We start from the raw sequence: 26790 nt of genomic DNA, 5'->3' as shown, positions 1-26790 counted from the left end.
ACCTGGCAATCTAGTAGGATTTATACTTGGATTTTGCTAGGAAAACTTGCATGTACAACGCATACACCACCATCGCAAAATACACCATTATTTCATCACATTCACAACGCATCATACAGATTTAAGGAAAATCGAAAAAAAAAAAAAAAGGGTCTTTGAGTTTTCATTTTTGAAAATATTCCCCTCTTTTTTATTTAGAAACTTGTTTTTTGGGTGGAGAAATCTTTCCCTTTATAACCCTACCTTCCCCAAAATTCACCAACTTTTCAATGTTTTTCATCAACATTTTCAACCAAAAATTATTTTTTGTTGTAAAATTAAGTAACACAATGGTGCACAACTAGAACAAGGATAAGGAAAAAAATATAATTAATAATAAATAAATATAATAATAATATATAAAGTAAATAAAATAACAAAAGAAGAATTTCTTTAATTTCTCCACTCTTTTTGGATTAATCACCAATGTATGTATATCCACAAAATCCATAAATGACTACTAGGAAGTGACACACTTGGACACTATGCAAAGGTGGTTGAATGGCACATGGATAACATATGTGGTAATGGAAAAATGACATTTGGCATTGGACACTAAGCATGGACATCTAACACCTATTTATAATATTTATAATACTCTCCCTTAGATGTCCATTATATATATATGAAATATGTCTCGTTAAAACCTTACTAGGAAAGAATCAAATGGGAAAAAAATCCTAGTGAAAGAAAAAAAATACATGTATCATATAATTTAATAATCTTAAAAGAATATGATATATTTGCTCCCCCTTATGGAAACATCACTTGAGATCCCTGAATCACCGCATTCTAATGTTGTGCACCAATTTCTCAAAGGTTGCGGTGGGTGATAACTTTGTAAATAAGTCTGCTAGGTTACCCTTCGAACAAATTTGTATCGTGATGCCACCATTTTCTTCAAGATCATGAGTGTAGAAAAGCTTTGGTGAAATATGTTTTGTTCTATATTCTTTAATATATCCTCCTTTGATTTGGGATATGCATGCTGTGTTATCTTCGTATAATATTGTTGGAATATTCTTATTAGAAGTCAAGCCACATGTTTCACAAATGTGCTGAGTCATTGATCTTAGTGATACACATTCTCAACTAGCCTCATGAATTGCAAGAATTTCAGCATGATTTGAGGAAGTGACCGTTATAGTCTGTTTCACCCATCACTATGATATAGAAGTTCTTCCACATGTTAACAGATAATCTGTTTGAGATTTAGCATTGTGTGGATCAAATAAATATTAAGAATCTGCATAACCAACTAGATCCAAATTTGATTTATTTGAATAAAACGAACTCATGTCAATCGTTCCTCGGAGATAATGGAGTATATGCTTAATTTCGTTTCAATATTTTTTTTTTGTTGGAGAATAACTATATCTTGCTAATAAATTTACTGAAAATGCTTGTATTATTAGCAAGATACATAAGTACAAAAACTGCACTAAGATATGGTACTTCAAAACCAAGAAGTTCTTCATTATCATCTCGAGGTCGAAATATATCTTTCTTCACATTTAGTGAATGAACTTCCATTGGAATGTTCAATAGATGTGCTTTGTCCATATAACTTTTTTTTCAAAAGTTTTCCTACATAAATTGACTGATAAACAAACATCTGCTAAATACATATTGAAGCCAAGGCAAAATTTTATTTTTTTGAGATTTTTCATCTCAATTATTTCTTAAGATATTCTATTGCCTTTGAAAACTCTTCAGGAGTATCAATTATATTTAAGTCATCATCATATACAGTTATAATAGCAAATCCTGATTGTAATTTCTTTATAAAAGCGCATAGACATATTGATTTGTTTTAATATCCTTCTTTCGACAAATATCTACTCAGGCGATTGTATGACATTGGTTCTGATTGCTTCAATCCATATAACGATCTCTATAACTTTATTGAATACAATTCTCTAGAATTTGATTTATATGCTTCAGGTACCTTAAATCCTTCTGGGATTCTCATATAAATGTCATTATCAAGAGATCCATATAAATATGTTGTGACTACTCCAAAAGATGCATATCCAACTTTCATACATAGTCAGACTAATTAAATATCTTAGGGCATGTTTGATAAATGGGTATGAGTTGAGTTGAGTTGGATGGGTATTTATTACCCATGTTTGTTAAGCCCATAAAGAAAACCGATGGGTTATTAAAACCCCCTTTTTTACCCACTCAAAACTCTCCTTTTTTATCCCCTCAAAACCAGAACCTTTTATATTAATATGGTTGTTTTCAAAACTTATTATATTAGAGAAATATTAGACCTTTTATATTAGAGAAATATTGTTGTTTTGCTAGAAGTCGAGGGTTGAGGATTGGATTAATTTAGAGATTGAATGTTGAAAACTCGACAAACAAAGAAAAACTTGGAAACAATATGTATATAGGGTTGTCGTAGGTTGAAGTTTCGACATACATAACTCGACAAACAAAGAAAAACTTGGAAACAATATGTATAAAGGGTTGTACATAAGTCGAAACTTCAACCCTAGACAAGTGAAATCTCGCTAATTTTATGATGAGGATCTCGCTCTAGAAGGAAATTTCGCTAGAAATATGGGCTAAATCTCGCTAATTTTGTGATGAGGATCTCGCTCTGGAAGGAAATCTCGCTAGAAATGTGGGTTGAATCTCGCTAATTTTGTGATGGGGATCTCGCTCTGGAGAAAATCTCACTAGAAATGTGGGCTGAATCTCGCTAATTTTGTGATGAGGATCTCACTCTAGAAGGAAATCTCGCTAGAAATAAGGATCTCGCTCATGAGGAGGATCTTCTCATCTCATGAGCGAGATCCTCATTGTTTTTTAATTTTTTTTTTATGAAAATATGTTATTTCTATTTACTTGACTTTACTATTTGTATTTACTTGACTTTACTCCAACGTGGCTATTACTTACTTTCAACTAACACTCAAATTAATTTCACTATTTAATTAATGAAGTTAAATTAATTTCACTCTTTAATAAATGCACCCAACTCTCTCCAACAACCACTTCTTTCTCCCTCTTCTATTTATAGATGACTTCCCACTCATACGTTTTATATTTTCACTGTCTTTCCCCACTATATTTCCACTATCTTTTTCCACTAAAAAGGTATTCTTTTGTTGGTTACTCTTTAGTTCGATTTATTTTGAAAAATAATGAGGATCTCACTCATGAGGAGGATCTCGCTCTTCATGAGCAAGATCCCCCTCATGAGTGAGATCCTCATTGTTTTTCTCCTCCTCTGATATTTCTCAATTTTTTTATGAATTATAGGTGAAATAGTACTATTATGTAATTTTTTTATCTAATAATACGTTCATTTCAATGGGTGAAAAACAATGAGGATCTCGCTCATGAGGAAGATCTCGCTCTTCATGAGCGGGATCCCCCTCATGAGCGAGATCCTCCTCATGAACGAGATCCTCATTTTTTTTCACCTCCTCTGGTACTTCTCAAATTTTTGATGAATTATGGGTGAAATAGTACTATGTAATTTTTTTTATCTAATAATACATTCATTTCAATGAGTGAAAAATAATGAGGATCTCGCTCATGAGGAGGATCTCACTCATGAGGAGGATCTCGTTCATCAGCGAGATCCTCATTGTTTTTCACCTCCTCTGATACTTCTCAAATTTTTTATGAATTATGGGTGAAATATTATTGTTATGTAATTTTTTTTATCTAATAATACGTTCATTTCAATTCTTTTTTTTTAGCTTCAATAAGATCATATTCTATACATTTTGGTGTGTTATTATCAAGCTAGTTTCAGGATTAATTTTAGTATGTCTTACTATCGTTTCACAATCAAAATTGAATTTTTTAAAAAAATTATGTAATTGTAATGAAATGATGGTATTAATATTATAACCAACGTTTAATTTCTGAAAAATATAGTTTCTAATCGGTGACATAAGAATTAAAAAAATATTGCACACTAATATTCATACAATCGGTTCACCAAGTTTTGAAAATATGGAAAAATGCATATTTTTTTCTATATACATCGTTTTAACACATCTTTCAGTGAAAATTTGTTGTCCTAGGAACTAGGAGTATGACAAGTTTAGATTATTATAGGTACATTGGGCCCTTAAAAAAAATTTGTTGTCCTAGGAACTAGGAACTAAAATACTTTCAACCCTACCTTAAACCCACGAAGCCCTTAAAAACATGTATTTTTAGATTATTATAAGTACATTGGGAAATAACACCATAAATCTAAACTATAACCCAATATGTCCAATACTGACGCTTGACATCGTTTGTTATTCTTTCTTAATCATGAAACATAATCCGCCAAATACCTTACCCTTTTAGGAACAACTTGTATATCCCTTTCCCTATAAAGATGGATACTGTTGAAGACCTCTTTTCGATCATGAAAATTATTTCGCACTCTCAAATACAGTTGTTCATGTTATTGAACAACTACCGAAAGATAGAGAGACAACCGACATATGTTAGGCACTGCATTAGGCAATTGACCTTCTTTCGCCTAATTTACAAGAGTGACTTGGCATGTCGTGAAAGCACCCGAATGGATAGACGTACCTTTACGATAATATGTAATATGCTACGGTCGACTTGTTGTTTGGAACCAACAAGATGTATGGACGTCGAAGAGATGGTTTTGATATTCCTACACATTCTTGCACGCGATGTCAAGAATCGAGTGGTACACAGAAACTTTTCAAAGTTTGGTGAGACAATTTCGAGATATTTCAACGCAGTTCTTAGGGCAGTCCTACAACTTCACACTGTTTTGTTAAGAAAACTAGAACTGATCATAAATACATGCACCGATGGAAGATGGAAGTGGTTTCAGGTACAAAAAGTACTCAGATTTTTATATGAATACGTCATAAATATGCATGCAACGATAGATTTTTTTTTTAATTCATTCTGATCACTTGAGAGAAACAGAATCGTCTAAGTGCACTAGACGGAACATACATTAAAGTGAATTTAGTGTCGTCGATCGACCTCGATATAGGACGAGAAAGGGAGAGATTGCCACAAACATTCTTGCGATGTGTGATCAAAATGGGGAGTTCGTCTTCGTTTTGCCAGGGTGGGAAGGGTCTGCAACTGATTCAAGGGTTCTTAGGAATGTGGTTTCGCGACCATATGGATTGAGGGTTCCAAAGGGTATCATAATAACCGTATACGTTATTTAAACATGCGTACATGGCACAACACATGTGCATGACATTTCGAAACGTGTACATGATACTATTACCTATGTGATGCTGGATACCCCAACGCTGAAGGATTCTTGGCATCGTACAGAGAGGAACGATACCATCTCTCCGATTGGCGTGGAGTAGGAAATGCATCGACAACTGCAAGAGAATTTTTCAACATGAAACATTCTTCAGCAAGGAACGTTATCGAGCGAGCGTTTAGGTTGCTAAATGGGCGGTGGGCTATTCTTAGGGGAAAATCATTCTACCCAATACAAGTCCAATGTCGAACAATAACTGAATGTTTCCTTATTCACAACTTGATCACAAGGGAGATGGGAATCGGTGCAATGCTTGACGTGCCTGATGAGGAGAATTCTGCATCAGTTGGTCTTGATGGGGATCATATTGAATTTGTTGAATCATCAAAGGAATGGACCAAGTTCAGGGATGACTTAGCGGTCGAAATGTTTACTCGATGGCAAAGAGCCTGATTATTCAATGTTCATTGCTTACTTTTCTTTTATTACTGAATGGAATTTAATTATGGAACATTCCAAGTATGTCATGAAAATGTTTTGTGCCAAGATTCTGTGTGAACAAGTTAAATTTGAACATATAATTTCAGCAGTTTATCCTTTGTTTGTGCATGTGTTTAATTTATAGCATCTTTTCATTCAACAAACATATGCATGCAGTATAATGGCAGGTAATGGTAAGAGGTCTAAACACGTATGGTCGAAGGTGGAAGACGCTAAGTTGGTGGAAGCTCTATTATATTCGGTGGAGACAGGTTGGAGGTCCGATAATGGGACGTTTCGACCAGGATACCTACAACACTTGGAGCGAATTCTGTATGAGAAAGTGCCCGGGTGCGCACGAATCAGAACACCATTGAGTGCAAGGTGAACAGTCTGAAGAAACAATACAACGCAGTATCAGAGATGTTAAGTCAGTCAGGGTTCGGCTGGAACGAGGAGTTCAAATGTGTCCAGGTTGAGAGGGAGATTTTCGATCTTTGGGTTCGGGTAAGATTCTAGAAAAAAAAATGTACGGATACGTGTTATAATATAAATATTAATAATATGTATGTGTATCAATGCAGAGTCATCCCAATGCGAAGGGGATGTGGAACAAGCCATTCCCACATTACGATGACCTCTCCACCGTATTTGGGAAAGACAGAGCAGTAGGGCAATCAAGTGAGGACCCATACGTGATGGCGACGAATGCATCAGAGAGTTTGAAGATGAGATTCGACTTGGATCACAAGACTGTCACCCCTGAGGTTCGCTAGACAGAATCACCATTAAATCAAGATGAAATAGATGAAGAGCCAGCAGAGCAATCTACAAGTAGAGCGAGTGTACCTGCCGAGTCATCTCGAGGCAGTAAGAGGAAGAGGTTAACATTCCAAGCTGAAATTATCGACATCATGAGATCAACTGTTGAAATGCAGAGCACACACATGGGTAGACTTGCATCGTGGCAAAAGAAGAAGTATAAGTTGGAGTCCAAGCGTCGAAAGGAAGTAGTAAATGTCATATACAACATTGATGGCCTGGATGAGGATGATCAGGTCACCCTTATTGACCTCGTTGTCACAAACAGATTGCTTCCTTGTAGTACCAGAACACGCACGGAAGAGGTACTGCCTCCGTCCACTAGGAAGAAACATGTAGATTGACCACACCCCTATATTTTGTTTATAGTTCTTTTGGATAACAGCAAATGGAAAATGGACTGTCATGTCGAAAAGAATGATAACTTTTGCATACTTGAAAATATGTACTTTTTGTGTTTGTAAATATAACTAATATTATAAGTATCGAAAAGAACATATATTTTGTGATTTTTTTTTTGGATATATATAGATACAAACATTCAATATGAAATATATATACCTTCAATATATATACATACAATATACAATATACCAACTAATTGAGCAGCAATATGAAATATATTTTGTTGGTATGTTTTACCGATTAAAGAGAATTAGAATTATTACAGTTTTTGAAAAGAATATATGAAAAATAATCTATTATGTTCTACAAATTGAGAAAAAAAATTGAGATTGTCCAGTTTATGTCATAAATGATTTGAGAAAATACGTGTACATTTGAAAATTAATCGACAATAGCAAAGCATAAAACTAAAAAAATAAAATAATGAAATAAAAAACAAACAGAAAAAAAATAGAACTAATCTCATTCACAAAAAAACTGCATCAGATCCTCCAACTCAACTCTGCACAACAAACACAGACAATAGTTATTAACTCAACTCAACTCTGCACAACAAACACAGACAATTTAACTCCCCAGATAATTTAACTCTCCAGATAATAATTACCAACTCAACTCTCTACTTTTATCACATACCAAACACACCCTTAGTGTAATTGCATCCACCATCAGAGAATACATCTCTTCATAATCAATATCAGGTCTTTGTGAAAAAACTTTTGCAACTAGTCTTGCTTTATATCTTGTAACCTCATTATTTTCATTTGTTTTCCTCATAATACCCATTTGTATCCCACAGGTTGGACACCTTCTGGTGTTCGAATTATTGGCCAAAAAACTTGACTTTTTGAAAGTGAGTTTAATTCTGCCTCAATTGCTTCTTTCCACGAAGCCAATATTTTCTATGTCACTATTCTTCAGCAGATTTTGGTTCAGAATCCTTATTTTCAAATATAATATCAAGAGCAACATTATACGCAAAAATTTTGTTAATAACTACATGAGTTCGGTTCCATTTTTTTCCTGTCATGACATAGTTTATTGAAATCTTATTACCTTCCTCATTAGTTGTGTCATAAATTTCTTCATGACTATTTACATCCTCAATCAAGTCTTCTTGACTATTTATTATTTTTCTTTTTCAAGAATTTTTATCTTTGGAACCTACTGGTCCACCACGCTTTCGGCGTGTTCCAGACTCATTAGTGACAATTTACTGTGTTAGGATATCAATTTTCGATGGAACATTTGCAGCTAGTATATGTGACTTATTTACTTTCTTTGCATCTATAAATGCATCTAGTAATTGATTTTCTATATTTTGCAAATGAATTAACTTTTGAACTTCAAGTTCACATTGATCTGTACGGGGATCTAAATGAGACAATAACGATACGTTCCATGTAATTACGAGAATGAGTAGTACCGTGAAGGTATGGAGCATTTTTTAATCGAGTCTTTCAAATTTTTTGTTCCAACTTCTTAATTTCTCCCCCTAATGTTGGAAATTTTGTCTCATTAAAATAAAAATTAGCAAATTGTGCAGTAAATACATCACCCGTCAAGGGTTCAAGATATTTGGTAATTGATGAGGAATCATATCCAATATATAATCTTAACCTCATTTGAAGACCCATCTTAGTACGTTGTGGTGGAGCAATTGGAACATATACTGCACATCCAAAAATTCTCCGATGGAAAATATTTGGCTCATGGCCATAGCTAATTATAATGGTGAGTACTTATGATAAAATACTAGCCTAATGCATACAAGTGATGCTGCATACAAAATAACATGTCCCCATACAGATGTAGGAAGCTTAGCTCTCATAAGTAATGGTCTAGCAATTAACTGCAAATGTTTTATAAATGGTTATGTTAAACCATTTTGTGTATAAACATGAGCTACATGGTACTCAACACTTATCCCAGTTGACATACAATAATTATCAAAAGTTTGGGATGTAAATTCACCAGCATCATCAAGACAAATGGTCTTAATTTTATAATCAGGAAATTGTGCTATTAACTTAATTATTTGAGCAAGTAATCTTGCAAATGCAAGATTTCGACTTGATAATAAGCACATGTGTGACCATTTGCTAGATGTGTCTATTAATACCAAAAAATATCTAAATGGTCCACTTGGTGGGTCAATAGGTCCACATATATCACCATGAATTCGTTCTAAAAATGCAAGTGATTCAGTCCTCATTTTGACTAGTAATGGTCGAATGATTAATTTGCCTTGAGAGCAAGCATCAATGACAATTCATTAGATTGAAGAATCTTCTGACTCTTTAATGGATACCCATTTGAATTCTCAATAATTCTTCTCATCATTATAGACCCTAGCTAACCTAATCTGTCATGTCGAATTATAAATATGTCTGGATTCATAAACTTCGGGTTTATTGTTGAATATATTTCAATTACGCATATATGAGTATAATATAATAAAAAAACATAAAGCAGACAACTCTTCCAATATACGTTTTTCATATGAGATAGTAGATGTGATATAAAAATACTCCATATTATTCTTTCGATCAGTCTCAATATGATAACCATTGCAACGTATATCTTTAAAATTAAATAGATTTTTCTTTGATTGATTAGATAATAATGCATTGTCAATTATAAATTTTGTTCCTCTAAGCAAAATAATATTTGCTTTTCCAAACCCTTAAACTAGGTTTGCAGAGTTTGATATTGTATTAAGTTTTGCTTCCAGCATTCTTAGTTTGGAAAAATATTTTCTACTTGTAAGTATTGTATTGTAGTTGCACTGTCTGCCAGACGTAGATCTTCTTTACTCGTTTTTAAGTCAGTCAACATATGAAAATGACTCATGTTTCTTCATTAAAAGAAAATAATTACAATAAGAAAAACAATATTTAGAATATACAAAGGTTAACATCTACTAAGAAGAAGAAAAAACATGGAGATGAATAAAAAAAACAATATTAAGTCTAAATATTTTCAAAGTCAAAGGAAACACTTGATGTTCTATCAATTTTGCCAATTTTCTCTTTAGAAGATTCAAAGAAGTCTGTCACATCTAAATTTGTCATATGAGATGGGTTAAATATGTCATTATCCTAGTATGCAAAATTTGTTTCCACATTTTTCTCTTTCTCTTTCAGAGATGCTTGATATAGATCAATTAAATGTTTTGACGCACGACAGGTATGTGACTAGTGCCCAGTCATTCCACATCAGAAGCATTTATTTTCAACACTTTTCTTTTTTTTAACTCTTATTTTGTGGAGCTTTTCCTTTGTGATAATCATTTTGCATGGTACTTTTGAAATTGGAATGATTAGAACGACCACCACAAAAATAGTAATTATTTCTTCCTCTGCCACGGTCACAACCTCGACCACGATTCTTAACATTCACAACATTCACTTCAAGGAATGATGTTGTTCTAGTTGGTCAAGATTCATGATTCTACGTTAATAACTCATTATTTTATTTGGCCACGAGAAGTCATGAAATTAGTTTAGAATATTGTTTAAAACTTTTCTCTCGATATTACTGCTGCAAGAGCATATTTAAGACATGAAATGTAGGAAATTTCTTCTCTAACATATCAACATCAGTAATTTTCTCTCCACATATCAACAATTTTGAACTGATTTTAAATAATGTGAAATTATAATCACTTAATAGTTTAAAATATTGTAGTTTTAAATGCATCCACTCATAATAAGCTTGATAATGAATAACTATTTTTTTTATGATCATACCTTTCTTTCAGAATTTTCTACACGATACGAGGATCTTTTATTGTAAGACACTTCATTTTCAATCCCTCGTAGAGATGATGATGAAGGAAAATCATAGTTTTTGTTTTATCCTAACTGGATGTCGTATTTCCTTGTTTAATTGTTTCTCTCAAGTTCATAGCATCCAGGTGGATTTCGCATCAAGCACCCATGACAAATAATTATTGTCATTAATGTCAAGGACTGCAAATTCTATTTTCATAAGATTTGTCATGAAAACACTATCATAAAACATTGTATTTATATTAGAAATTTAATATATATTAAATATGTAAAATAACATTTAATTTATTAATTATAATAAAGAGGAAAAAGAGTCGACCTACCTTTAGGACCTACCTTCAGTAGGGGAAGCGACATGAGCTCGTGCTGATAACGTGTTGCAAAACTCAGGAGCACAACGACGCACAACTAAAACACGGATATGGAGAAAATACAATATAATAATAAGTAAATATACTAATAAAATATAAAATAAATAAATAACAAAAGAAGAATTTCTCCAATTTTTTCACTCCTTTTGGTTTAATCCCAATGTATGTGTATCCACAAAATCCACAAATGACTACTAATTTATAGGGAGTTTTGACAAGTAGGAAATGACATAATTAAAATCTATGCATATGTGGTTGAATGACACATGCATAACATTGTGGTAATGGAAAAAATGACATTTGTCATTGGACGCATCTAACCCTTATTTACAATATTTATAATAATCTTTATTTTAGTCTACTTTAATCAATAAATGAAGCTCCCATAGTATTGAAAAAATTTCCGGTAAATGCAAACGGATATTCCAAGTCATAATCTACGTGGACTGCCACGTGATCAAGATCAGATCCCCCAACATCTCCAAACGGATAAGTCAGGCAGAGCGAGGGAGTAGAAGGGAATTCACTTTTCCAAATGGCCACTTTATCAATTCCACTCTCTCAAAATGGTTTCTCTCGCAGGTTCTTCTCTGCAAAACGCCCACAAATCATATACCCTTTCCCCCATTCTCTCCCCCGTATCACCTGCTCTGGTAAGTCTTTCTTCGTTCTCTTCAACTCTAGTTTTCTGCATTGATTTACTCCAATAATTGCTCCACTCAGTACCCTTTTGTGGGTTAATTTCGTTAGAATTTAGAGGGAGCCGTTTTCATTTCTTCTCTGTTCCTGCCCTTTGATTGCCTGTTACATCTTGTTAGGCTTAGGATCAAGATGTTGGTTCGCCAAATTGGCTAATTCTTTCATTTGGTTCAAAATTTGTAAAAAAGAATTCTTGCTTTTCCATACCCTGAAATGTTCTTAGTGGAATATAAATTAGGGGGTGTTTGGTAAGATGAGTTAAGTTATTAAGTCTCAGTCAGGGAGAGTTGTTTAATCTTGAGTTATGAAACATGAGAGAGGAAGCAAAAAAAATGAAATTTCTCGATAAATATGCAAAATACAACAGTAAACACTGTTGAAGGTGGTAGAGTTGAGTTATTTAATACTGACTTTATATGTCGATAAACGGTCTCTTAGAAATCTTCACGACGTAGAGGGAAATAAATATCATGTGGATTGGATATTAACTGAACCTGCAACTAAGCATTATGAGTTATATTTTAATGGAGTTTTATTTGCCATGCCATTGTGTGCTGGACTTACAGCTACTAGGAATGGGGCAGAACCGAGAGAGAATTTGCCGCCCTGCAAGCATATCAGTACTGTAGCTTGTGGACTTCTTGCTGTTTGGACTTTGGCAAATACCTCTCCTGTGATTGCAGCTAGTCAGGTTAATAGCATTTTCTGTTGATTTATAGTTTATACTTTAAGGTTGGTATTGTAATAGTTTGTATCATAGATAAATTTTCAACTATTTGGAATATATTGATATAATCAAATTTACTACATTAATCCATCAACTTTAAGTCCATGACATTTTACTGTATTATATTGATTAAATTTAAGTTATGTATCATTTTCTGTTGATTTGTAGTTTGTATTGATTTAACAATTGACAAGACTTTTTAGAATAATGAATTGCTATCCAAATTTATCGTGATGTTTGGGTACATGAGCGGAAAATTCGCAAGTGCCATTCTGAACTCACAAATTTGCATTTAAATTTAGGCTTAAGATGTAAGAACTAGTTTCTCCATCATTCTGAGCCCACATCCCTTTCTATCTGTTCTACAATACCATGATTATAAGGCTCTTTCTGATAGGATAACTTGTAACATTTTCCTGATTCTAACTAGAATTCAGTTATTTATTTCACCAGTTGACATACAGTTCATCGTCCTTCAGATACTCTATTTTCTTTTTTTTCTTGTTATGTTTTTCCTTTTATTATCATGATTGACAAATGCTATTCACTCTGTGTCAAATGTCAAACAACTCATAACATTTTACTTCAAAAAAGGAATCTGTTGATCTCATAATACCTGGGACTTGCAGAGGCTGCCTCCACTGTCAACCGAACCCAACAGATGCGAGCGTGCTTTTGTGGGCAACACAATAGGTCAAGCAAATGGTGTCTATGATAAGCCAATTGATCTTCGTTTCTGTGACTACACAAATGAAAAAAACCAGTTAAAAGGGAAATCTCTTGCTGCTGCATTGATGTCAGAAGCAAAGTTTGATGGTGCAGACCTCTCTGAAGTGGTAATGTCAAAAGCTTATGCTGTTGGAGCCAGCTTCAAGGGTAAAACTCTCTCTTTCTTGATCCCCACTCCAATAGGGAGGTGGGTTGCTAACAAATCTGATCCCCACTCCAATAGGGAGGTGGGTTGCTAACAAATCTGTCATATTCTAGCACGAACTACTCATTAAGCAACGGAGGACTTTCATTTTATATATTGGCTTAGGATATGTTTGGAAGTGATTTTTTGTCATGTTTGAAATCACTTTGAAACTCACTCAAAATCAATTCCATGTTTAATTCTACAATTTTAGACACATTTTTTATACTATTAGAATTGATTTGGAATGATTTAAAAATATTTTACAAATGATTTTGAAAATGAAAAAAGTGATTTTAAATTTTGAAATCACTTCCAAAAAATATTATTAGTTTCTAAATTCTCTTTTCAATACTTGGTATGGTACATAGACAAAATCCACATGTTCAACACATGCTAGTTTATAGAGTAAAAATCCCAGGCTCCAAAACTATTTTTGGAATGTGGATGGTCTCATTTTAATTGTTAATCGAATGGAACATAGAAAGATGTTTCATACTATGTTCTCTTCATGTGCTTCAAGTAAATTGATGGGAAGCCAAAAATCATTCAAATTGAATAATAAGCTAGGAAGCACAAATACTTCTAATTGTGCAAAGAATCGGTATCAAATACGAATACGATATGGATACGTCCAGATACATGATAGATATGTGTCTGATACGTTATTTGAAATATCTGATGTTTTATTTTTTATTTTTTATTTTTATTTTTTAGATACGCATATCTGCTTCCAGATACGTGAAGGAGATACGTGGGTCAATTTTTTTTTTTTCAAATTTAAGTCCAACCCACAATCCATTTTATTTTAGTGCATATTTAGGAGTGATTTTAAAATCATCAAAAATCATTTTTTTCATTTTTAAAATCACTCGAAAACACACTTTTAATTACTCAAAATGAATTTAGTTTTCAATTTTACACTTTTAAATGCAATTTTCATATCATCAAACTTAGTTTTGAAGAATCAAACATATTTCACGGTAATTTTGAAAATGGCAAAAGTGATTTTTACCATTTTAAAATCACTTCCAAACATAAAAGTCCACTTAATTGAGCAATCCAAAACAAAATAAATTAAAAATGATAAAACATAAAAAAAATTTTAAAAAAACGAAATGTAATTAAATCTTCATTCTTCTTTTTTATCTCACTATTTAAATCATGATTCACACCCATTCATTATTCAATCTTCATCTTCTACTTTTTTCCTATCATTTACTCTAGTTGCTCAACAATCACTCGACATTACTGGATTTTTTTTTTCAAGTTTTCACCCTCTTCTTGAATCTATTTTAATCTAACTTAAAATAAGTATTATAACGTATCATCGTATCGTATCAAATCTGTATCATGTATTCATACATTTGTCTACGCTGATATTAAGAAGTGTCATATTTGTTGACCTATTAAGTTGTTTGTGAATGCCATAATTGATCCTAAGCTGGTCAGTTGTGAATGCCATAGGTTTGCTAAAACTTTATGAAGTACATGTTTTTTATTTGGGACAGTTGCAAATATAGTAATTAGACTTAAAGTATTAGTAGATATAACACAATGCAAATGAATTTACAGTATAGCAAAATTTAGATTCAGCTCTCGGAGTCTATCAATAATAGACTATATCGTTGATAGGAATCTATCATCGATAGGAGTTTATCAGCGATAGAGTTTATCATTAATAAATTTTGTTATATTTGCAATTCTTTTAAAATGTTGCTATCTACTTAATTATTAGCCTTAAAAGTGTTACCCATTACAATTACATTTCTTATTTTATGAGAGACTCCAAGAATCCTGGAGGAAAAAAAAACTCACAATATGGATTCAAATATCATGACAAAGTTGCATATTGCAGGTGTTGATTTCTCAAATGCAGTTCTAGACAGGGTAAATTTTGAGAAAGCCAATCTACAAGGAGCTTTGTTCAAGAACACTGTACTTTCAGGGTCGACATTTGATAATGCTCAACTGCAAGATGCAGTTTTTGAGGACACAATCATAGGCTACATTGATCTTCAGAAACTTTGTGTAAATCCAACTATTAGTCCTGAAGGAAGAGCTGAACTGGGCTGTCGATGATTGATATAGTTTCAATACTTTCACTATATGTATTCTATAAACAACTCGATTGTTTTGGTAAGTAATACATATTCAAAAATCAAGAGAGAACTCCCTCCAACTCCCGTTGAAGCACTATATGCTGTGCGGTTTTTGGATGGTACTGAATTTGATTGGAATGAGTTGAAATGAGTTAGAATGAATTTGGATTCAAATCCGATGTTTGATTTATTTTTTTTAGTATAACAATTGTGAGGATAGGGGATTGAACATTCCACCTCTAAGATAGAAAGTCACACCAATTAGCAATGAGCTAAGCTCACTTTGGCTCATGTTTGATTTGTTGAGTTTAGAGTTAGTCTAATCTCCAATCGATTATAATCCACATTCATTACAATTTGACTTATTTTACTACAATTCCCATTTATCATAATTCATATTTCTCTCTCCTCCCTTTTCAAGTGGGGATGGCAAAATTCCTCGTGGGGTCGGGTCCCCGACCTGATTGGGACAGGGAATCCCCGGTTTAACCGTTTAATCGAGTATGGGAGTCAAATCGGAGATTTAAATCGGGTCCCCGATCGGGGATGGGGAGGGGATCCCTACCCCGTCCCCGACCCCGACCTTGATTCCTACCCCCGTCCCGATTTTTTTTAATTGTTGATATATATATATACTAAACAGTAGCTGATGTGCTTTTTTTAATTTGAATTATTGAGTGTGTATATATATATAAAAAAAACCTATTGAGACAGTAGTGGTTTCAATTTTTCTTTTTTCTTTTTTTAATTTATAATAAAAAAAAATTTAAAAAAATAGTTATGGATTTAAACAAATATATGTAATAATAACATTAATTTCTCACATAAATTTATAATTTTAATGTAAATACTAAAATTAGTTAAATTTAAATAATAAAAATAAAAAATAAAAAAATAAAAAACGAGGAATGGGGTGGAGACGGAGATGGGGAGTGCATCCCTGCCTATCCCGACCCCGTTGACATCCCTACTTTCAAGCCCATATATTCTCTCCTTATGTAAATTTATTGTTTGATGAGACACAATTTGACTCATCAAACAATAAATTTGATTCATCAAATCGTTAGTCACACAATTTGATTAGTCTAATTTTATACTCTAACTCATTGAAATCAACATTATTTAATATGATAAATGTTTTTAAACCAATACAAGGTAGTTCCTAGATTATATATTTTATATTGCAAGTTAGTAGAGTGAAAGTCAAAATTAGATATCAAGACTCTCTGATATAAAAAGTTAGTATGAGCAATGAAATAGAAAGTTTTCTAATGCAAACTCAAATAACATGAAGGGATTTTTTTTAAATAGTCTAAAATAATAATAATAAACACAACAACCAAAACTAAACCTGAAATCCAAATACAACAAACTCAACCTCACGAGTTTCAATATTTCAATTCTATTGTAATTAGAATTTCAAAGATCATAATTGTATTCCACCGATCCAAATGCCCCCTAATGTTTTTTGTTTAATTGTTTTTAGAGGTTTTTTAAGTTTACTCTCAAATACAATATGCATTTTAAGTTTTAAGGAAGGTTGAGAGCATGATTTCTAAAAAAACAAAAAATAATATATAAGTTTTTCTACCTTTGATACTAAAGAGGCGCATCTAGTGTAGTGGTATCATAGTACCCTCCCACGGTACTGACCGGGGTTCGATTCCCCGGATGCGCATTATTTGTGTTCTTTTTTTGTTTTAGAGGGCAAATTCATTGCATAAATAATATCTTATAAAGCTCACTCACTATTCTTTTTGGCAACTGTACGTGGTTTGTATCAAATGAGTATTTGAACTTTTAAAAACGTCTAATAACTCTTTCATTTGTTAATTTTGAGTCTTATAAGTCATTTACTTATTTGACTTTTTTAGTTAAATCATTATAAAATGAAAGATGAACTATCGTTAAAATGTTTATTCATTTATCTATGTTTAGATTAATGAACATGATACAAGTGTATATTTAACTAAAAATTATAAACAGAGATGAGAGAACGTTTATGAAAAAAAAATTAGATGCAATTGGCATCTTTTATGTAATTCAACTAACACCCGATAAAAATGTGTCATGTGATACTTTTTATTTTTCTTTTTAAAAATAATGGTAAAAAGAGAGGATATACCGCTTAAGTTTGACCTAATCATTGCTCTCTTTATTCCAGGTTAGATCGGAAAGAAAACTCATTTGCACATGAAGAAAATGAAATGAATAATAAAAAGAGTAGAGAAAGTTTGTTGGGTTTTGAACCATTTTTCAGCTGCCATTCCACAATAGCATATGAAATTCCCTTGACAGATAAATTCGGTCCTTTCTTACCCAACATTCAACTGCCAATTGTTGTTCAAAGGAATCCTATGCCAAAATAATTGGATCATGTGAGAAAATTATTGGCCTGGCATTCAGAACCACTTTTGTCACCATTTTCTAGCTTAATTCATGTGTCTTTTGGTAATTTCAACCTCTCTGATTTCTATTTTATATATATGAAACCAAACTACATGAAATTGCTGGATATTGATTTGAGAGAGATGTAAAATTTTTGTTATCATTCTTGCAATGTTTCTTGCTCAAATGAGTATTCCAAACACAGCAGCAAATGCAAAATGGAAATTAATGCAACACCTTGCTGCTTGCTTCTGCGATGCTCATTTGGGCAAGAAATTTTGCAAGAAATGGAGGCTTGCTCCAGGCTTGAAGACTTTTTCACTTTTTATTTCCAAACTTTTTAGTCTTCATTCTCCTCATTTTCCTTTTTTATTTAATGTAATTAATTAGGAGATAGAAATGTTTTATTTGTTTTTTTTTTTTTTTTCTATGGGTCGATTGTTGAAATTTGAATATATATATATATATATATATATATATATATATATAAGAAAGATAGGGAAAAAAGTGGCACAATTTTTTATTTTATTGTTTTTTATTTATTTGTATAGAAAGGAAAAATATGGGATAGGATGCCTCTAATCATTCCTAGAAAGATATTGGATTTTGGATGGATTTCGAACTTCAAAATTTAGAGAACTGATCGGGATAATCTTCTCTTTGCATGTTTTAGCATAGAAGAGACTAAATTTGATTGTTGAAAATTTAGGTCTATTTTATAAATATTTCGTTCTTCATTTTTTTAAATTAAGTTTTTTGTTTCAATTTATTATAATATTCTGCATCTTTTTTAAGGTTGTGTTTTTCTATGTCTAGAAAAAAAAAAGTACAAGAAAGATGTGGAAAAAAGTGGCACTATTGTTTAATTATTATTATTTTTGTGAGTAAAAGAAAGGAGAAGTATGGAGATAAACTGCACTTAATCGAATTTTGGATGAGTTTTGAGCTTTCAAAATTGAGAATTGATCTAGGTAATATTCTCTTGGCATGTTTTAGCATTAAAACTAAACAAGATGGAGAATAAAGAGATTAAATTTGATTGTGGAAACTTTAGGCTTGTTTTACAAATATTTCGTTCTTAATTTCTTAAAGTTAACTCTGTTTTTTTCAATTTATTATAATAATTTACATCTTTTTAAGTTGACTTGAATTGTTACTCAAATTTCAAACACAAAATCATATTTTTAAGTTTCGAAAATTTGGTTTGATTTTTTGAAAATATTGATAAAAAATAGATAACAAATCAAAAAAATTAATAATAGGATAGATGAATCAAATCGTTAACCTCAAAGTTGATGGTACAAGTACTTTATTTCTATTTTGTTATCTACTATTTTTTTTAATTAGGCTATGAATGAAATTATTTTATATAAAATTAGAAACGGAAAGGAAATAGAATTAATTTTTTTTCTTTAAAAAACTGTTTACCAATTGATTTGGTATTATGAATGGGAAGATGGCCGTTGCTCTCAGCCTCAGAATTGATTCCGCCATTGCCTAATATTGCAAGCGTAGTGAACGGTACTCCGTTCACCGTCTTCCCCAACCCTAGCCTCCCCTCATTTTCACTACTGTTTTCTCAATGGCTTCTCTGGACAATCATTTTACCCATCAATATTATTGCAAATCCCTCGATATCGAAAAGAAACTTCCCGATGCATTGGAACCCCACCTAGGGTTTCAATCTTTTCCGGTAATCGTCTTTTCCGGCACCGGTAAATGGGGAGGGCGGTGGCTTATGTCCTTATATCCACCGCCTTCGCCGCCTTCTTCCTATTTTCTCCGTCCAATTTACAAGATTGGAAGCATCAAGAACTAAGTCGTCGCCTAGGTTTCAAATTCCGAACCCCTACTTTTGATCCTCTTTTCGCAGAAATGGAAAGATTAGCAGAAGAAAATGCGATTGGAGTGGAAAATCAAAATTCTGCGAAGCGAAATCAGGTTCGTGATGATTGCAAACATTATTACGATGAAGGGAGTTTGAACATTTCCTTGAGGCTGCTCGTGTTGTTTCCTTTGCTGGATCATTCGCCAAAAGATGGGGCTATCAGTTACGAGGAGTTGAGCGATTGGATTACTGGGCAAGCCATTGAAAGATTGAATTACAGAACGGGCAAACAATTGGCGTTCAATGACAAGAATGGAGATGGCGCTATTTCATTCCATGAATATCTGCCGCAGTTCACAGAGGAAGATATTGGTATGCCTTTTCGTTTAGAATGATATTGATTGTTCAAGAACTTCCCATTTACTGATTTAGAATGATAGATTAAAGCCAAAAATAATACTGTTTTTCGGTCCTTTTAAGTTTAGATTAGTCTGTTTCAAAATAGGTAAAAAGTATAACTTAAGAATTCAAAATATTAAAATTTTAAAACTTAGGGAAATAAATTAAAATTAAACTCAGAACCTATCAACTAACAAGTGTAATATTTTGAAATTTGGGATCAAATAGAAACCAGGGAAAATTGACAAAATGCGCTCTTTCAGTTTTAATTTCTGAAAATGGACCAATCTTTTATTTTTTCTTGGATCCCTTATTATGAAGATGATGTCAGCGTATAGGTAAAGTTTCTTTTATACCTTTTATCTTCCTCAATTTTTATCAACATTCTTCCAAATTTTCGCCAATATTTTAAATAAAAAATTAAATTGTTTCACCCAACTTTATTTTATCTACTTCTATCTTGCCTTCATCATTGGGCCGGGCCGATCCAAGCTTGACCCACGTTCAAGGGTTTAAGGTATTATTTAGGCTTGAATCGGACCGACGCAACTTTCAATTGTCAAGTCCATGACTCGACCCGTAGTCTTGGATTTTTGGATCAAAGTTTTAGTCGAAAATTTGGATCTATCTGTTGGATTAGTCATTTGAATATTAATTATTTAAAGATATATATAGATATATTTTAGATTTTCTTAAGGAAGTAATATTAAAATTTATTAATTTCGTATTTTATTTTATTTATTACTTTTTTAATAAAATTATTAATATTATATTGTTTTGTTTAGGGTTTAATTGTCTTAAAAAGTTTTATTAGTTTTTAAGATTTTAAAATTTTACTGTTAACTAAAAAGTATGATATATCTAAGTACATTTAAAAAAAAATTAAAAATTTAATTTTTTAATATATAAAATGTAATAGATGGAGAATTATACATATGCACACATATTTGAGTTGGTCTAATGACGGCCTGACGGACCGATCTCTCAAATAGGACGGCCCATAGGCCAGATCGATTCTTAAAATGGATTTGGACCGGCCTTTGGACTCTATCACAATAAAACGGAAATTTTTAAAACAAATTTCTGGTTGTGATATAAAAAATTGATATCGATGAAATAAAAGAAAATTTGGTAAGATTTTTTAAAAATAATTATTTCAATAAGAACTATTTGGTTTAATAAAAAAAAAATAAAAATATTGTAGAAACAATATAGTAAAGGAAAAGAAAGTCAGGAAATAAAAGCAGAAATCATGAATTCCTATCGAAATATGCATCCGGACCAAAATCTCAATCGAAATTCATCAATGTGGACCGAAATCTCGATCGGAATTCATGAATCTCGGCCAGATTATTTTTTTAATCTAGGTTTCTTTCTCTTTCTAATCTTTCTAAAAAAGACGTTCAATTGATTAAAAGTTAAAACCTTTTTTTCAACTCTCAACATTTAGATTTAAAAACTCAATTTTTACTAAAATTAATTGAATAGTTAAAAAAACTTAACCAAAAACTCAAATTCAATGGACGAAGAAAATTTTGAGTAGAGGTAAAGATGGAAATAGTAGAAATTTAAAGATTGGACCCTAACAGTGGCATTTGTGACATTTCCTCTACTATAGAGTTCCCAAAACAATTTTCTTAAAAATAGGTCCACTTTCAAAATTGAAAACTCAAATGGGCCATTTTTGTTAAATTTTCCTTGAAACTGAACCTAAAATCTGTCGGAACCAAAAAGGTAATTATTTCCTTAGATCATAACAGAGAAGCTAGATTAATAAATAAAGAAAAATACCATTCAACTTTGCCCCTTTATCAAAAATATTTATATTCTTTAAAAAATGGAAAGAATACAGTTGACTTTTCATTTTAGGCAACCACTCTTGTGTAAAAACAATTTTGTTTGGAAAATTAGCATGTGTGATAGTAACAAAAACACTATCTTAGATAAAGGACATATTTAGACATGTCCTTTCATCCAATATTCTAACGGTTTGTCAAATGGGAGTTTTGAAACATCAGGGTAACATTATAATTTTAAAAAGGATAGGGATATTTTTTTAAAGTAAGCGAAAAGAAAGTTGAAGGTATTTTTGGTTATTTATGCTATTATTTTCTTGGTAACCACACACATTGTGGGACTGAAATAAAATACCGTATGTAAATTATATGAAACAGCAAGAAATGAAACGGGGTATGGAGAAGCTGGATGGTGGAGAAAGCAATTCACGAATGCCGATGTTGACCAAAATAACTTACTAAATTTTGATGAACTGAAAGAGTAATGATCTTCCTCTTCCAAAAACAAAGGTGTACTTTACTATTTTTAACCTTTTATTTCTTGTATTTTCATTTGCAATCATTTTTGCCCTGTACCCCTGTAAATGTGTCTCAGACTCAGTTTTTTACGTTAATTATCCAATTAACAATTAAATAATATAAAATAAATTGATGTAGAAAACTGACATGATGTTACTGGTTACTAGTACTACCGACGTTACTAGTTACTAGTACTACTATACTGACTCTTATTTTATACTTAAACAAAGGTGTACTTTACTATACCTAATAAGGGGGTCTCTATAGATTGAACCCTTGACCTCTAAATGAGACTATGTCTTCTTTTTTACTGCATTTTAAGAAGCACGGACACTTTAGTTTGGTTAGCGTATCTACGCTGGACACTTAGACACTCTGACACTTGTTGGACACTTATCAGACTCTTGTTAGTGCAACAAATGTGTTAGATATGCATAGAACATTTGTTGAGTAGATTAAAAAAACACATATGTGACAATAATAACAACTTTCGAGTGTGAAATACATTAAGCATAAATTTTCTTTTGGTATAAAAATGATATATATTTTTTAAAATGTATATTTTACTAAACGTACCCTTATTGTATTGTGTCCTAGATTTTTAAAATATGGCGATCATGTCCTATCCTTGTCTTGTATGTATCTATGTTTCTTAGTCCATATTTTAGGTCAACTTTCAAGTTTCGGTTTATACTATTTCAAGTATAGTGTTGCAATTTTTGAAACAAAGAACATTTATTTTTCAAAAAATTTAGCATATATTGTTTAACTGGATAATTAACTGTAAAGACTAAAGCTGGATATGTTTATAAAAGTAGCTTGAGTCAAAATGAAAGGATGAAAATACAATGGATGAAAATGTTAAAGAGTGATAAAGTACGCAAAGGAGAAATGTTATTTTAATTTGAAACTTGTGTTTCCTGACAAAAAAAAATATGATATGAGATATTTGTATCCTGCAGTTTCCTGCACCCAGAAGATAGCAGCAATTACCGAATACAAAACTGGCTGTTGAGACAGAAAATGAAGTAACTTTTTTTCTCCATAGTTATTGTAGCCATAAACTTTTCTCGATCTTCATAGAAATGGAAAAACCAAACCATCATCTTCTGTTTAATTAATATGCAGTCGCATGGACCATGACAGTGATGGAAAGCTCAGTTTTGATGAATTTCTTCGCCAAGCATATGGTATATACAAGAGCTATATCGAATTCGAAATGCAAGGCGAAGACATACCAAGCGCTGAAGAGAAGTTTGATGAGCTTGATCTCGACGAGGACGAGTATGGCAATGCATTTGTTTGGTTTGATTAATGGCAGTGAGTCATTTTTCTTGTTAATATTTTTCATTTTTGTGCAGGGTATTGTCAGTGGAAGAATTAAGGCCATTGTTCCAGTATCTTCATCCTGGAGAAGTGTCTTATGCTCAACATTACACAAGTCATTTGATTAATAAGGTAATTAGTAGTTGATTTGAAGGGATTAAGAAAAATCAAACTTAAAGATGATTGAAGAAAAGAAGTGAATTGATGTGGTAATTAAAATGAACACTGCAGGCTGATGACAATAAAGATGGCTACTTGACACTTGATGAGATGCTTAATCATGACAATGTTTTCTACAGCACAGTATATGAAAATAACAATGGCGAAAGTGAAGACGATTATCATGATGAACTTTGATTTTATTTCTCCCTTTTTTGAAGCTTAGGTTTTAGATTCCATTTGGTGGGTTGCAGGGGAGGAATTGTGTTAGGCTGTTAGGCATTTACATTTTACTTGAAGAATATATTAAAAAAAAGATTAATTTTGGATTGGATTACAACTTTACTAACCCAGTCCTCTGGATTTTGATTCATTTTCAACCAGGAATTGTGATAGAGAGTTCCTGCCCCCATTTTACATTTTTTTTTTCAATTTCATTTATTGTAATTCTTTGTTCTTTATTGATTTTTTTTTTCGAATCCTTTATTTTGTTTATAATTCCTATTTTATCTTTTTATCTTTTTTTTTCCTCTGAAATCAAAACATCTTCTTGTTCGTATTATTTTAATAGCAAAATTTTAGTCCAACCCATATATTCTTTAACAATGGATTTTTTTTTTAATCTCTAACTTTTGCTATCTAATGAAACTTTTGGCCTGAGGATTGGTTGCAAATATAGCAAAATGTGCAGTCGAATCTAAAACAATTTATAAAAATAGTAAAATTTTAGTCCAACCCATATAAAAAATCCAAAAACCCCATTTTCCACAATTCCAAAATTAGCGGGAGGAAGAACCGCGCAGGGAAGAAGGTCGTGTGATATTTGGAAAAAATGCATGGATCGTGAGAACGTGGATCTTGGGATGTCGGATTAGATTGCACTAGTTTTCAAGTTGCTTGTGCGTGTGTGCTTTATTTTTTTGGGAAATCGTGGGAACGTAAACTTTTTAGACTTTTTTGTATGAATTGAAATTAAATGTTGCTATTTTTATACATTGTTCTGGCTATATTTATCATTATTTTGGTCATTTTCCTATATTGCAACCAGCCCTGAAATATATTTGTACTCCATAGTGTTGATTGTATTGTTTTATTTTTTTTTTATTTTATTAAGAAAATGACCAGTTTAACCTAAAACAATATGCTTCATATCAAAGATTAGTTGCTAGTATAATTTGGAAATCCCATTTACTTTTGAGCAAAATGTGATTTGTAGAGTGGAGAGTTTTACTGGGATTTTTGTTTTTGGACCATGTGTCTTTTACTTTGTCCGAAGACATTCTTTCTGATTTGTTCTTTCTTTCTTAATATATTTTATTAAAAAAAAAAATGTGAGTACTCCTCCGAATCAATTCGATAAAACTATTTTACTCGAACGAGATGGCTTTTTTAGCATTAGACCAACTCAACTCTACCTATCAAATCAATGTGGAATTATGTATAGTCAAACTCCAGTTTTGAGAATCCAAGAAACATCAAAATTTATTATACTAATTTGAATATAATCAAATTATTTCAAAAAATTTGATTTGTACATTATGCTAACTAGATTTATAGAGTTATAGCATTCAACTTGATATGTTGCAAAAGAAACTTCCCTATTGGTAGGGCTACTGGTTGAAAGTACATAAATAAACTCGATTGTCTTTAGTAATCACCTACTTTGAATCTCGACTATCAGATGTGCTATGAACACTCAAATAATCAAGTATTGTTCAACTTTTTAACCATGTTTGCAAATAAGGTTCGAAAAAAAAAAAAGGGTGTAACTGTAGGGTTTTATTGTTATTATTATTATTATTATTTTAAAATTCCTTGAGATAATTTTCTTCTGTTCCACTTCCAAATAGTCCTTGTATTTATGGAGTCCACATGCAGGTACTTGGTTTGTCATTTTCAGCCATTAATATAAAAGCTTGTAGTTGACTTCATATGTATCTGCTAAGATTGATGCTTTTCTTTTCTTTTCTTTTCTTTTTAAAAAAAATCATGTTTGAGTCTGATGAAAAGCAGACAGGCAGCACTTAACTCATGGATGCAACACATAATCATCCATTTCACTGTCTTCTCCAGTTCTTCCCTTTCCACTCACTGCAACTTTAAATATCATTACCTTTCTTTCTTAAATGAAGAAACAGAAAGATCATTCATGGCTTCCAAAACCTCTGCCTCTTTTTCTTATCCTCTTCTTTCCTCTGTTCTTTCTCTTCAGGTAACATCATTTTTGCAACTTCACAGAAATTTCTCCTTGCCATAGCTTAAGAGAAACATAACCTCTCTCTTTACCTTCCTTCCATTGTAGCAAATACGAGCTTGTTTTATTGCATTAGTAATTAAGCATTGCTGTTTTAAGATCAATCTGTTTACCCGTCTAGATAATATTTTTCCTCCTTCACTCATTATGAATTGTTCTTACCTGGACCTTGTTTTGTCCACTCTGAGTAATTTTCACTATCTGTAATGGTTATCTAGCAGTAATATTTTCTTTCATGAAGGATGGATTCAAAATGGAGACGAGGAAGCATTTGATGATTGACAGAGGCGATTATGATGATCCTGAAGCGAACCGTAAGCATGAGCCTTTGAAACCTGGCACTTGAAAGCCATCGGACTTTGAGATTCCTGTGTTTCCCTTAACCAAATAACGAGGAGGAAATGGTCAAATGGGTGCGCTTGTATTAAGGCCGTAGTAATCCAAGTGAGTTTTGTGGGATGAAACTGATAAGTTTGTGGTAGAAATACTAATATCAGAGGAATAAATGCAATCATATGAGAAAGGAATCAAATGTC

The 26790-nt window shown here is 32.1% G+C and overlaps 2 protein-coding genes, 1 long non-coding RNA gene and 1 other non-coding gene across 5 annotated transcripts; all 4 read left to right on the top strand.

Moving 5' to 3' along the window:
* The first annotated feature begins 11552 nt into the window (after window positions 1-11552).
* On the top strand, window positions 11553-15759 carry LOC120075826 (Tetratricopeptide repeat (TPR)-like superfamily protein). Its single transcript, XM_039029555.2, has 4 exons — window positions 11553-11797; window positions 12410-12534; window positions 13200-13446; window positions 15342-15759. Exons 1-4 carry the CDS (start codon window positions 11680-11682, stop codon window positions 15563-15565), a joined length of 714 nt encoding a protein of 237 aa, XP_038885483.1. The 5' UTR covers window positions 11553-11679; the 3' UTR covers window positions 15566-15759.
* A 1433-nt stretch (window positions 15760-17192) lies between these two features.
* TRNAG-CCC (transfer RNA glycine (anticodon CCC)) lies at window positions 17193-17263 on the top strand. Its single transcript has one exon. It is a non-coding gene; the product is annotated as a tRNA-Gly (tRNA).
* Window positions 17264-19450: 2187 nt separating this feature from the next.
* LOC120071993 (Calcium-binding EF hand family protein) lies at window positions 19451-24486 on the top strand. 2 transcript variants are annotated; one of them, XM_039024423.2, is made up of 6 exons: window positions 19451-20173; window positions 22375-22477; window positions 23478-23543; window positions 23644-23799; window positions 23877-23973; window positions 24073-24486. In XM_039024423.2, exons 1-6 carry the CDS (start codon window positions 19693-19695, stop codon window positions 24196-24198), a joined length of 1029 nt encoding a protein of 342 aa, XP_038880351.1. In that variant the 5' UTR covers window positions 19451-19692; the 3' UTR covers window positions 24199-24486. The 2 variants fall into 2 exon arrangements, with proteins under 2 accessions (XP_038880351.1, XP_090171348.1); XM_090315222.1 differs by having other exon boundaries at window positions 19544-20173; window positions 23662-23799.
* A 1547-nt stretch (window positions 24487-26033) lies between these two features.
* On the top strand, window positions 26034-26786 carry LOC150038399 (uncharacterized). Its single transcript, XR_016530477.1, has 2 exons — window positions 26034-26212; window positions 26496-26786. It is a non-coding gene; the product is annotated as an uncharacterized LOC150038399 (long non-coding RNA).
* Window positions 26787-26790: the final 4 nt, after the last annotated feature.

Source organism: Benincasa hispida, chromosome 1, assembly GCF_027475165.1.
Source record: "Benincasa hispida cultivar pf3 chromosome 1, pf3_genome.v1.1, whole genome shotgun sequence".
NCBI classification, from domain to species: domain Eukaryota; kingdom Viridiplantae; phylum Streptophyta; class Magnoliopsida; order Cucurbitales; family Cucurbitaceae; genus Benincasa; species Benincasa hispida.
Note: the sequence above shows the minus strand (reverse complement) of the source record. Positions and strands in the feature narration are given on the sequence as shown.

What these genes read in the sequence shown, in the direction of transcription:
- LOC120075826 (XM_039029555.2), top strand. Translation starts at nt 11,680, where the DNA reads ATGGCCACTTTATCAATTCCACTCTCTCAAAATGGTTTCTCTCGCAGG. An exon ending in CCCCCGTATCACCTGCTCTG is followed by an intron (nt 11,798 to 12,409) that starts GTAAGTCTTTCT and finishes CTGGACTTACAG; the next exon opens with CTACTAGGAATGGGGCAGAA. An exon ending in CTGTGATTGCAGCTAGTCAG is followed by an intron (nt 12,535 to 13,199) that starts GTTAATAGCATT and finishes TGGGACTTGCAG; the next exon opens with AGGCTGCCTCCACTGTCAAC.
- LOC120071993 (XM_039024423.2), top strand. Translation starts at nt 19,693, where the DNA reads ATGGGGAGGGCGGTGGCTTATGTCCTTATATCCACCGCCTTCGCCGCC. An exon ending in CTGTTGAGACAGAAAATGAA is followed by an intron (nt 23,544 to 23,643) that starts GTAACTTTTTTT and finishes ATTAATATGCAG; the next exon opens with TCGCATGGACCATGACAGTG. An exon ending in CAAGTCATTTGATTAATAAG is followed by an intron (nt 23,974 to 24,072) that starts GTAATTAGTAGT and finishes TGAACACTGCAG; the next exon opens with GCTGATGACAATAAAGATGG.